Below are 13,130 nucleotides of genomic sequence, written 5' to 3'. Positions count from 1 at the left end.
TTGCTTAAATGAGGCATGCAATTTTAATCAGTTGGGCCCTTAAAAAGAGAAAAGCAGCTGCTGCTTGTTAATTGGCAAATCTCTCCTCCAATGAGCTCATCATTTACCCACTGCTTCTAACAGAGACCCGAATTCTGCCCAGAAAGGTGTTACTGCCATATTGGAATATCTGTGGGCACATCTGCCACTAAATGACCCTCTTACAGAACAGGGCGATGGCTTTCCCCTCCTCCTGGGTGTCCCCTCTCCTGGCCCTGCCTGATAAGTTCCATCCAGTGCTGCGCTAGGACAGGAGAGCGGGGGGTGGGGAGCACTTGCAGACGTCCTCCCTGTGGGCGGCATTGATTCAGCATTAACATCCGCCAAACAAACGCACAGAGGCACAGCCTGCCTTCTCTGTATTCGGTTGTACTTGGGCCAGGCCCACCATGTCTTTGAGGATTCAGGGGTAGCAGGAGTGGACCATTTGGCTCCCCCTGGGATTTCCTCTCTTTGTGACTCTTGCCAGTAGTGGGAGAAAGAACTGCTCCGCTCTGTTCTGCCAACAGGACCCCTTCACTTATTCCTCCTCCGATTCATATAAACGGAGACTTTTGCAAGCCCGGGTTGATCCGCGTCTGGTCCGGTGCTCATCTTCAGGACTCTTTGCCTTCCCGGCAGTGGTGTGAGCGGGGTTAATGAGTCAGTGCTGAGAAAGAGCATCTATGCCCCGAACGAGAAGTATCGCTTCCTTGTGCAGAAACTCCGCAAACAAGGAACGGTTAGCCATAGCGCTGTGCTCCTTCCCCTCTGTGAGAGGTCCTTTTGTTCTGAGTAAGGTATGAGGGCTCTGATCACCTCTGATCAGAAGCTGACATAGGGCAATACATTCATTTCAGTGATGTCCTACCATCAAAATACCCTGGTCTTTGCTGCGCACCGTCCTCACGCCTCTAAGCACGAAACGGACTTCTTTGATTTTCTAATATTTGCATGCTGCAGGGGCTCCTGGGTAGGAGGGACCAGGAAGTGCCCCCCCGCTGCCTCCCCCCCAGCCGAGAGCTGGACCGTCGTCATGGACTGGAGGTGGGTCAGAGCAGAAACACGTGGCGATGCTGCACCTGCTTTTAGAACTTTGTTTAGAATCTTAAATTCGTGCTTTTCTGAAACTTTTTAGACTTTGGCATACCCTCTCATTTACCACTTTGTTCCGGGGGAACGTGTTTTTTATTGACGAAGTCTGCCTATTTTCAGAGTTTCATAAGGTTGGAAGCACATGATGAGTTGGTCGGCGGGTGGCCCTGCGAAGGCCTTGTGAGCTCTGACGTTGCCCACGCCTACCTGCTTGGTCTCAGACAACTCACTCTGCCTTCCTGGCTCTCTTCTGTGGTCTGAAGAAGAATTAAAAAAAAAAAAAAAGGATTGTGTAGAGTCCTAGATAGAGCTTAATGAATAAGTTTCGAGTTAGGATGTCCTATTTTAAAATTTAGTAGAAATAGGACGAGCTTCCTATGTTCTTCTAGATGATTCTATGCAAATTAGTTGTTTTTGTATTTTTGGTGGCAGTTGAAGTTTGTGAGTCACAAGAGGGAGCTGGCCGGGGTATGTACCACCCCCATGCTACTCGTCCGTCCTTCCCAGGAAGGGAAAGGAAGGGAAACTTTCCATGGGTTCAGTTTGTCCACTAAAGCAGGGATGCGTCACCCAACAGATCATTTTCAGTCCTTACTAGTCTAGCCCGGGGCTCCTCAGCCTTGGTGCGCTGATGTTTGGGGGCTGCATAATTCTCACTGTGTGCAGGTGAGATCATCAGTATCCCACGCCTCTACCCCCTAAACGCCAGGAGCACCAACCCTTAAGGTGCGACAACCAAAAATATCTCCAGGTCTTACCAAATGTCCTCTTGGTGGTGGTGGTGTTGGGGTGGGGGTCCCCTTCTGTAGCCCCCCAGGGGAACCACCAGGCTAGGCGTGATCTTCCTTGGAAGGCCAGGGACAGAAGGGGGGCCTTGCCCTTGGACGGTTTATCGTGATACTTTTCCTCGAAGCGTTTGGTCTAAAACTATGTGTGGAAAGATGAGGAGGAGGTACAGCGCGGCTGAAAAATGGTCAGGAGATTGGCAAGCACTAGCAGACAAAGTTGGGATTTCAAAAACCGTTTTCACTTGGCTTTATTTTATTTTATTTTTTACCAGAAGAACAAGGGTGTCAGCTAGAGGTCATTCTGCTAGTGATCGATATACTCTTCTGCCCCATCCGCCCTGGCTTCCCAATTCATAATGTGCCCCGTTAAAATCTTCCAAGGAAACGAGTACAACAGGGGTTCCGGGGCCCAGGAGCTCTCCCTAGCGGAATTTGCTGACCGGGATGGGTACTGAGTTTACAGTTCCCAGTTCCAGTGAGCTCCATGGGCTCATCCCAGAGAGTTTTTCTACTGCAGGTGCAGAAGAGGGAACTTTCTCCCCACCTGGTGGGGCCAGCTGGGGGATCTCTGGAGGCCAGCCTGGTGGAGGGTGATGAAGGGGTGGGTGAGCCCCAGGAGTCAGTCTCGGGGCAAATGTGGGAGGACAGGTAGGAGATGGGTGTTTTCTTTCAGGGTTTCAGATGATGACAGGTTCGAAGCTGGTGCTACTGTGTAAATGGCAAAGGAGAGGAACACGCTGGTCTTGCTCCCTCTGGGAGTGACGTAATAAACGTTTGAGTGAATGGAAGAGACCTTGGGGCTGCCTGGAACTGGGGATTAGAGACTCAGGACCTATCCGGGTCAGCGAGGTCGGCTCAGGTGTGATGGGCGTGACAACGGTGGGGACAAGGACAGTGGCCGCTGCCCTTCCCACGGCCTCCACAGCGGACGCGTGTTGGATATTCAGGACATGCCAGGTGCTCTGCTAAGTGCTTCGCGTGTGTTCCATTTACGCCAAACCATTCAAGCAACGAGAGACGCACAGAGGGTGAAGCAAGCCCTGGAAGACGGGCTTCTCTCACTTGGCCGTTTATTGTCACACTCTGCACCTTTCTGTACTCTGTCTTCCTCGAGGACCTAACGTTCCCCCCACGCAACGGGACGCCCTCCCTTCTTTCCCACTTCCCCTTGTTCCCGGAGTCGCTTGCAGCCTTCCCCTCCTGGCTCCTCTGCCTGGCAGGCTCTCCCCCGTCATCGCGCTTTCTCACGGTGCTCCCCCTCTGTGAACAAGCCCCTTCTGCGCCCCGGCCCCCCAGCAGCTCTGGGGAGACCAGGCCAACGTGAATGTTATATTCCTGGGAAGCACTGAAATTTTGGATGTCAAATGTTACAGCAATTTATTTTTGTCGTTTGTTCAAGTAGTTTAGAGTCCTTTGGCAAACCAAACCAGCATGTTGCGACGATCATGGGCTTTTCCTTGCTTGTAAGAGACATTTAGTAAGTCTTAGGAAATCTGGAAGGATTATTTTCACCTATCAAAATACCACGCACAAAGCAGTGCTTTTATAACTTGAGAATGTCCCAAGTCCTTAGGACAATCTGAATGTTCTTAATATATGGAAACATGGCCTTTCTCAGTAAAAGAAGTGGAATAGGAAATGTAAGCCACACTTCTCGGAATAGCCAAGTGGCTTCTTGGAGGGGACCGTGAACACCCACTCAAGGCCGCGGGAGGCGCGTATCTGGAATGAATATTCTCTCACTCGACTTTGGCGACTGTTTTCCATCTTTCTTCAGGAGAACCCATAAGTAGTGAACACTTTCATCGAGCAGTCAATGTGAATGATGAAGATTTGCTGGTTCGAATACTTCAAGGAGGGTGAGAGAACTCTGCCTTAAAATTAAACAATTTTTAATGCCCAGCAAGTACATAGAATTGCACTTAACTTTATTTCCCCTCCATTTTCCATGCTTTTGAAATTGCTCCAAAATAGATCTCCGGTGACTGGTGGGAGTTCAGCAGAGTCAATAAAGATGGCCTCTGAGCCCCATGGAAATGCTAGGTTTTGTAAATATCTAATGGAAATTGAAAATGAAAATGAGAAGTCTGGGTATCCTCTTTTCTTCCCAGAAATAATTCCTATTTTTAGTGTATGTGCTGCCGAAGCGAGCACTCCAGAAATAATTCCTGACTCTTGCTTATATGCCATAGCATTTAGGCAAATTTCACCCCTAAGTGTCCACGTCTACCTAAGGAATAATTAAATCTGCTGTTTCTGATTCAAAAAGTCGGTAAAACACTAGAAGAAAAGTAGCAAATACATTTGCTGCCATGGGATGTTTGAGGCCCTCGCGTAATGAAAGGTGAACGATGTTACGTAGATTCTTTTTGAATCAGAAAAGTTTTGAGAACCTTAGAAGACCAGTCATTTTGCAAACAGGGCCCTTAGCTTGGGGGAGAGAAGGACCCCACAAAAAAACAAGGCTTCTGAGCTGGTATTGAAGAGCTCTGCTTTGTTCCTCCAGCGGCCTCCAGGGAGAAATGCAGGCCTCCCCAGCCCAGACTCTTGGTGGAGCGGAGTGTGGGATTGCCGGCGCCCCTCTGTTCTGGAAGGCGGTGGTGCCCGTCCCAGTGTTTCCACTGCTCACATGCTGGTTTTGAGTTGAATGGAGAGCTGGTTTTAAGCGAAACTAGAGCAATTTCCCTTCCTGTGAATTTGAATCCTTGAAAAATATTTAGGCAGGGTGGTTTAAGACAACAGAAACTTAGTGGCCCAGAAGAAATCGGAATTTTCGGGGAGAATAAATCGTTTTAGTCACCTGTGTCCTGCAAGAGACCTCCGCTGTGACTGCGGAGAGCCACGTGGAGCATCTTAATCTCTTTTCTCTGTGTTTTTTCCCCAAGAAATGTTAAGGTTGATGTTCCCAATAAGTTTGGCTTTACTGCTCTGATGGTTGCTGCCCAGAAAGGTTACACCAGGTAGGCTTCCTCCTCTCGTATCTCTGAGTGCCTGAACCTTTCCCTTCTCCCAAAGGCTCTGGTCAGAACATGGATGGGAGGGAAAAAGGTGTGGGCAGGACTCCCCTTCTTCTTGCTTTCCAGAACTCTACCACGTGCGGGCTGCCCCCAAACTCGGCTGTTTGCAGCCCGAAGTTCTACACCGCACAGGAGAGAATGTAAACGTGTAGAATCCTATGGTGAGGAAGAGAGGTAGCCACTAAATTCTATTTTACAATATATTTTACATGTCCCAGGAAAACTGATTATTGGAATAAGAGTGTCTTTAAAAAAAGAAAGAGGGAAGGATATTAATTCTGGAAAACAAACTTCCCCGAGAGGTTGCTAAGAGAATTTTCCCCGATACACTCTATCATCTCTATGCCACACAGAGGCATACACACTAGTGGCTTATTTTACAACCATATTTATATTTAACTACTAAAGTGCCATTTTGGGAAAAAAGACCTATATTTTATTAAATGCTGCCATTTGAAAATCTATTTAAAATGGCCATTAAAGTGACAGCAAATTAGCTTGACAATACAATGTGTTTCATGTGGTATAATTTGTTTTCAATGAATAATTCATGTGAGGAAGAAGCCCCCCCCCTTTCTTTTTTTTGGTGTTGAAGTGGTAGTTTTCTGGTTTAATAATGTCCTTTGAAGCCAGCCGGCCTCTGAAGGTAGAAAGGAAGTGTGGAGATGTGTCTGAAATGTAGTGCTGTGTGTGTTCCCGCATTACCGTGGGTTCCTATCCATCAAAGCTGCATCTCCAGTGACCTTCCGATTTGTCTCCTGCAGGCTTGTGAAAATCCTGGTTTCTAATGGCACAGATGTGAATCTGACGAACGGAAGTGGCAAGGACAGGTGGGTGGTGGGATATGTCCCAAAATGTCCCCCTACTTCGGTTACCAGGTTTGTGTCCAGATGGTTTTTGATTTAACCCAAATATTTGCAGCAGCTTCTTTTGACAGGGCTGTATCCCAAAGGGAAGAGGTCGATGAACAAAGCCTGGCTTATTCATTCGTTCTTGTATTCCTTCACGCGCCGGCACAAAGTGGGCTATACCTTGTACGGCCGCCACCTGCCCTCGCTCAGCGCCTGGCACACGCTTAGTGCTCAGTGACCGGTAGCCGTGATAGTAACCATTGCCAGGGCCGTGCTGGGCATTTGGCTGTGCCTGCGACACTTGGGGCCCCCTCCAGGGATCTCCTTACACTTTGCCTTACTCTCTTAACTAAGCCTCTTAGGGGTTCCAAAGAAGCACAAAGCAGTCATGATGAAAGCTACAGCCCAAGAACTTCCCGTGGTGGAGGCGTGGAGGGCCACACGGGAGAAAGTGACAGAAAGAGCACGATACTTGGAAACTCTATTCAGACAGATTAAAGAATGCTCTACAAAGACTTAAAAATGATCAGTATTCTAGTAAAACACCCTATACAATAAAATGGACCAATTCCTTATAAATCTAAGGAAAAAATCAATTTAGAAATAATACATGGCCATGGCTATAGAGAAAATCTTTTGGAAATTTAGGAAGAAAAAAATAGAATTTTGGAAGGGTCCCTAACAGGGCCTAACAGTGGTGATAGCGGAAACCTAAACGTAGAAAGAAAGTGGTACACTGCGTCTACACCAGTACATGGGATAATTTCACTGAAATTATCTTTTCGATGGTACATTTTCTGGGAAAATGTAAATCCTCAAAACCAGCCCAAGACACAGAAAATCTGAAACAACCGATATCCGTGCAAGCACAACCAATATCTGTGCCAGCAGTTAGAAAACTTAGGAAGGGATTCTGAAACAGACTCGTGGGGGCCTGTTGTGCCCATGCGCTTGGGAGGAGCGTAGGTAAAGACTGTAGATAACTTACTTAGCAGAGGAGTAGTTGGACCATCACCAAGCATAACCTTACTGCTGAAGTCTGATGGAGAAAGAAAGCTCTTTGTATGTTCATATGTGTGCAGACAGTCACGCCCCTTCCATCCTAACTCAGGGGGTCATGCAGGATGTAAGGATGTCTAGAGTAGGACATTTCTCAACGCAGTAGACCAAAGGTGAAAACCTAGGTATGTGCAGAAGCAAAACAGTAATTTGGTATAACCGCACACCTTTCACTAGTTAAAATATCTTTACTCTTTTAAAGAGCAGGATGCTTTCAGTCCTGGGGACAGCCTCTGGAGATAGGAGCACCAGCCTGTGGTGATGGAGAGAATCGTTTGATTGCATCATAAAAGCTTAGTTATCATATCAGATGACCAGCTGTCATTCCTAGTGTTGACAAATGGCTTTGAAGTTAGTAATGAAACCCGTAGGAGTGGGTGAGAGCCATAGAGCTCGATGTCGAATCCAGACTCGCCAGTGGTCAGGTCATATGACCTTGGGTAGTTACTTAACCTCTGTGTGCTTTATCTACGAGGTAAGGATGATAGAAGTCCTTACAGAATTGTGAGTGTTTAACAAGTCACTACAAGAAAAGTGAGTGAAAACGGTGCCTGGCATGTTTCCTTGTTTTGTCACTTTATGACTGGTATTTTGAAAGATTTTTAAAAAATTTTTTTTTATTCAACAGACAGAGATGGCAAGTAGGCAGAGAGGCAGGCAGAGAGAGAGAGGAGGAAGCAGGCTCCCTGCCGAGCAGAGAGCCTGAGATCATGACCTCAGCCTCCCAGGTGCCCCATGACTGGTATTGTGGAGTGCTGGTCAGCCTGGTGAGAGGTGAAATGTATGAGACCTGGCTCCTTTCTTGCAGTGCCCAAGTGAGTCAGCTTTCAAATACTTGGACTTAATAAGGAAATTTAGTAAAGTGGTCAGCTACTATTTAACAATTTTTTTTTTCTTAAATAACAGCAGTAATCAGTTAATAAGTATATTGAGGGAAATAGAATAAATCTCTAATGGAAGTGAGAAATTTGTATTAAAAATCCTATAAAAATGAGATTAAAAGGTTTAAAAGAATGGCATATACCATATATGGTATACCATATGCCATACCTACATCATATGCCAGAATGGCCAGATCGAAGACTGCAAAAGTTTCAGGTTTTCCTGAATGAGTATATAGACCAGCATAGCCTCAAAGGGAATTATTCTTGGGAGCCTGTCAAAATGATTTTGATTGACCTGGAAGAACCAAGGGATGACGCCATCTACTAACCTTATTGAAGAGAAATGTGGAAAGACTTTTGACAGTTATTAAAATGACTTATAAAGTTTTAGTAATTAATGTAGTATATGAGATCGATACAAATAATTGAAAAAAAAATCTGTGGAATGAACTAGAAATAGTTCTTCATATACGTCGGAACTTAGTACGCCACGATGGGAGCAACACAAACTAATGAGTATCAGAAGAAAAAAAGGTTAAATACTGGCCTTGTATGGCATGCATCAAAATAAATTCCGGATGGGGCGCCTGGGTGGCTCAGTGGGTTAAAGCCTCTGCCTTCGGCTCAGGTCATGATCTCAGGGTCTTGGGATCGAGCCCCGCATCGGGCTCTCTGCTCAGCAGGGAGCCTGTTTCCCCCTCTCTCTCTGCCTGCCTCTCTGCCTACTTGTGATCTCTGTCTGTCAAATAAATAAATAAAATTAAAAAAAAAATAAATTCCGGATGAATTAAGAATTAAATAGAAAAGACAGAACCAGAGAAACTACAGCATGTGTCTGGTCTTCTAACAAGGAAGGCAGAATCACTGAAATAAATCACTAAAGAGAAGACTAAAAGTACATGACACGTTTTTAAAAATTAATTACAAAGTAAAGGGTAGCCTGGGAAGAGATTTGCAAATATATTATAGACAAATGACTGGTGTATTTAATGTGGGGGTACACAGTAGAAACGAGCAGTTTACACGAAGACAATTCATAGCAGAATAAATTAAAAAGTTAATATGCAAAAGTGCCAGTAATAAAGTAAAAACTTACTGTCCTATTGTGAATTAAAAGAGGATAGTAGCGTTGGTAGAGTGAGTAAAAGGGACCCTTATTGTTGCAGTCGATGCAATTGTAAATGGACTTAAGGGCCCTGGAAAGCAACGCATCTAACGGGAGCCTCACGTTTGCACTAAGCATTTGGCAGTCTGCATGGGAAGAAAGCACCACAAAGCCTGGCCAGCAAAGGGCCGCGTTTGCTCTTTTCTGGGAGCCTCTGAGACCTGCGGGCCTCGTAAGGATCCAGAGAGTGGGTCCAGAGATGCAGATCCAGAGATGCGGGCCTCCGCTTCCACTCCAGCCGCACTCAGGGCTGAGCCTCAGAGCTGGACGTCCTGTTTATCACTCAGAGACTTTGTAGGATTTCCCTGTTGGGAAGACTTCCTTCGGCACTGCCCCCCACCGCCACCCCACCCCAACTCTGTGTTTTGAAAAGTTCAAACATTTAGAAAAGTCGAAAGAAGAGTAAAGTAAATTTCTATGTACTCACCGCTTAGGTTTGGCTGTTGTCAACATTTTGCCTTTTTTGCTTCTCTTTCTACATGTTTTATTCGCCTTTTTCTCCTTCCTTGCCCATTTCAAGGTGAATAGGCATCCGATTCCTCAAAATTCTTCAGTATTTCAGTGTGGGGTGTGGTCGCTAATCTCTCCTTGTAAAGATACAGTTTCCTGCTGAAATTAGCAAATAACCTATGGGGTAATCATGGTGTGAATATCCTGTTCTCTGTTAACTTTTACCCAACGATTTTAGCACCCACTGATGGGCCTTACCCAGATCCGTTATTTAATTGGAATTGCCAAAGTGTGATTTTCTAATTCCACAATGTCGTCCATATCGACTGGCTGGCAGGCTTCGGAGAAGAGGGCTTTCCCTCATCACTCGACGATGGACTATATTTTCTTCTATAAAGGCAGAGTAAATGTTTTTATTTAAATACAAATATTTAGAGTATGGAATTGGCTTAATACCCATCTATAATGTCAAATGAGTATTTTTTCTCCCCTCTGCCTTTTTTGAATATCTTCACAGACTCATGGATATTTTAAAATCCAATATTTTACTCAATTTACAGTGATTCCTTTTTACAATTGAGATGTAATTCACACACTCCTTTAAAATTTGGTCCTTAAGGAACATATTAACGACGCTGTGCCGCTGTTGCTGGTCGAATTCCAGAGCATTGTCTTCAGCCAGAAAGAAGCCCTGTGCTCACCGGCAGGCACTCCCAGTTTCCTCTCTCCCGGTCCCTGGAAACAGCTACCCTGTCAGTTCGTCCCCAGGATTTGCCTGCTCTGGGCATTTCACGTAAACAATCCTACAACGTGTAGCCTTTTGTGTCCAGCTTCCTTTGCTTAGTGTGATTTTTTTTTTTTTAAGATTTTATTTATTTATTTGACAGAGAGAGATCACAAACAGGCAGAGAGGCAGGCAGAGAGAGAGGAAGGGAAGCAGGCTCCCTGCTGAGCAGAGAGCCCGACGCGGGGCTCAATCCCAGGACTCTGGGATCATGACCTGGGCCGGAGGCAGAGGCGTAACCCACTGAGCCACCCAGGTGCCCCTAGCGTGATGTTTTTAGGTTCATTTATGTAGTGGCATAACATCAGTGCTGCTTTCTCCTTTTTATGGCCAAAGAATATTCCATCGTATGGGATGCCACATTATGTTAATCTGTCCATCTGTGGACGGACACGACATTTCATATGAAGAATTTTCATGGCTTTTCCACTCCCATTAGGATTGCTTAGTCTAAACCAGGCAGGGTAAAACGGGGACCGGAGTGTGGTGACTGTACTTAGAGCTGTTGCCGCCCCCTCCGTGTGTTGCAGTCTGATGCTCGCGTGCTACGCGGGGCACCTAGATGTTGTGAAATATCTCCGAAGACACGGCGCATCCTGGGAGACCAGAGACCTCGGGGGCTGCACGGCTCTGCACTGGGCTGCGGACGGAGGCCACTGCAATGTCATCGACTGGATGATAAAAGATGGCTGTGAGGTACGGGATCTTCCTTCTCAACTACACGTGTCATGAAGACCTTGCGGTTTTGATCCATGGGGTTTAGTAGAAGCAGAGCCCTATGTGGATGCCTTTGATTCTCTGAACTTAGAAATGCTGCAGAAAGCCCTCTGACTTACCAGTAAGAAGGTTCCTGAAACCCGGGAAAAATGGTCTTTATAGAACCGATATGATAGCTGAGGCTTCACATTGTCATGAAGGTTTGTCTTAATAGGACAAAAAGAAACTGCTGAATCCAGGGCTGGATCTGATGATGCTTCTGCTTATTTATGCCGGTGTCCATTCGTTCGTTATCTCTTCATTCAATCTGTCCACAAAGATTTACTGAGCACCGGCCATGCACCAGTTGCTAGCTCAGGTCCTGGAGACAGGAGATGTGGAGAACTCTTACAGCCATAGGGCTTTTTACTGCTCTTAGAATGAGACTGTTTTTATTCGTGGTTTGCTTTAAAGATTAACCACTACAAAACCCTTCCCAAGAGCAAACTGACCATATCACAAACAGAGCATTTCAGCTGCTTGTGCCTTTACCTTGAAGCAGGCATGTGGGTAACCCTTCTGGTCTCGTGTTATCAGACAGTGCAGGTTGGACTTAGTGAATAGAACTGGTGTTGTTGGGCTTCTGTAGCTGTTTGAAGATGAGTCAACAGAATTAGCTCAATTATGGTAGCGGCTGATAACTTTGGAGAACTTAAGTTCAAGGCTTGAAAGAAGTTAAATAAAAATTTCAAGGCATGGAAATAAGGAATAGTAAACAAAATGCTCTCCTAATTGAGGTTGCCAGATGGTGCAGAGTATGGAGAAATTAAACTGATGACCTGGAAAATAAACTCAAATTGAGAGGAGTCATGTCTCCTGGAAGATGTTAGCAGATTTGTTCTGGCTTGTCTCTGAAGTGTGACTAAAGGAAAGCCTTGCCTTTTGCAATTGTGGGGACTCCCTGGTTGCCACTGCTGTCTGCAAAGGGCTGAAGAAAGGGGCCCTTTGAAGGAAAAACCTCAGTAGCTAAGATAATTCCCTTTTATCACATTTTTTTTTCTCTCTTTTAGAAACATGCTCGAGAAGTGGGAAGGATTAGCACGTGGGCCTCAGTGGTGGGGCAGGGCCGCACCTGCCCTGGGTGGTGATAAGAGCCGTGGTTGTCTTGTTTGCTTTATGATGAACTCGGCTCATGCTTTGGTCTCAGTAGAAGTCTGTAGTTAAAATGAATTTTGACCTTTGCTGAATGAAGGGCAGGTCTCTGCCATGAGTATTTAAATTCTGTAATTTTGAAAACAAACTTTCTGGGCTTCAGATACGAGCATGTTTGTTTGTAGGTAAATTCTTTTTTCTTTTTTAAATTAAGGTATCATGTATTATTTGTTTCAGGGGTACAGGTCAGTGAATCACCAGTCTTACACAATTCACAGCACTCCCCATAGCGCATACCCTCCCCAATGTCCGTCACCCCGCCACCCATCCCTCCTAGTTCCCTTCCTCCCAGCAACCCTCCGCTTGTTTCCCAAGATTAAGAGTCTCTTACCGTTTCTCTCTCTCCCCAGTCCCATCTCATTTCATTTTTCCCTCCTTCCCCCCACGGCCCCCCACCCTGCCTCTCAAATTCTTCGTATCAAGGAAACCATATGATAATTGTCTTTCTCTGATTGACTTATTTCACTCAGCATAATACCCTCTAGTTCTATCCACATCATTGCAAAGGGCAAGATTTCATTTCTTTTGATGGCTGCATAGTATTCCATTGTGTATAGACCACATTTTCTTTTTCCATTCATCTGTTGATGGACATCTAAGTTTTTTTCCATAGTTTGGCTATTGTGGACATTGCTGCTATAAACATTCGGGTGCACGTGCCCCTTCCAATCACTACATTTGTATCTTTGGGGTAAATATCCAGTAGTGCGATTGCTGGGTCATAGGGTAGCTCTATTTCCAACTTTTTGAGGAACCTCCATGCTGTTTTCCAGAGTAGCTGCACCAGCTTGCGTTATTTGTGGGTAAATTTTATCTTTTCCTGTAGCTCTGGAGCTACAGGAACGTTACCACTAAAGATTTCTGTGAGGTCGGTTGGTGGCAGACCATGGATATCAACAGGAGTGCCTCCGTGTTCTCGGCAGAGGGGCCGCCCCGTGTTTGGGAGATGGTAGGAAGGGTCTGGGAGCCAAGCAGGGCACTGTGGCCACCATTCGAGAGTATCACGATTTCCTACTGACAGTGACTGACTGGCATGGGGAACCGTCTCTACGTTTAATGAGCCACGTGACCTTAGGAAAGGTGTTTGACTTCTCGGAGATTTGGTTTCATC

At 45.8% G+C, this 13,130-nt stretch overlaps 1 protein-coding gene across 1 annotated transcript in view; it reads left to right on the top strand.

The window, feature by feature from the left end:
* Nucleotides 1-13,130, top strand: part of FANK1 (fibronectin type III and ankyrin repeat domains 1) — a 102,896-nt gene that overhangs the window by 87,031 nt on the left and 2,735 nt on the right. Inside the window, exons 5-8 of the mRNA XM_045068872.1 lie at nt 3,679-3,760; nt 4,787-4,861; nt 5,683-5,748; nt 10,642-10,807. Of these exons, the coding sequence (XP_044924807.1) occupies nt 3,679-3,760; nt 4,787-4,861; nt 5,683-5,748; nt 10,642-10,807 (389 nt within the window). The remainder of the gene's footprint in view (nt 1-3,678; nt 3,761-4,786; nt 4,862-5,682; nt 5,749-10,641; nt 10,808-13,130) is intronic.

This window comes from Mustela putorius, unplaced genomic scaffold (assembly GCF_011764305.1).
Source record: "Mustela putorius furo isolate JIRA1106 unplaced genomic scaffold, ASM1176430v1.1 tig00003909_pilon_pilon_pilon, whole genome shotgun sequence".
NCBI lineage: Eukaryota > Metazoa > Chordata > Mammalia > Carnivora > Mustelidae > Mustela > Mustela putorius.
The sequence above is the reverse complement of the archived record's forward strand: the minus strand, read 5'-3'. Positions and strand labels throughout refer to the sequence as shown.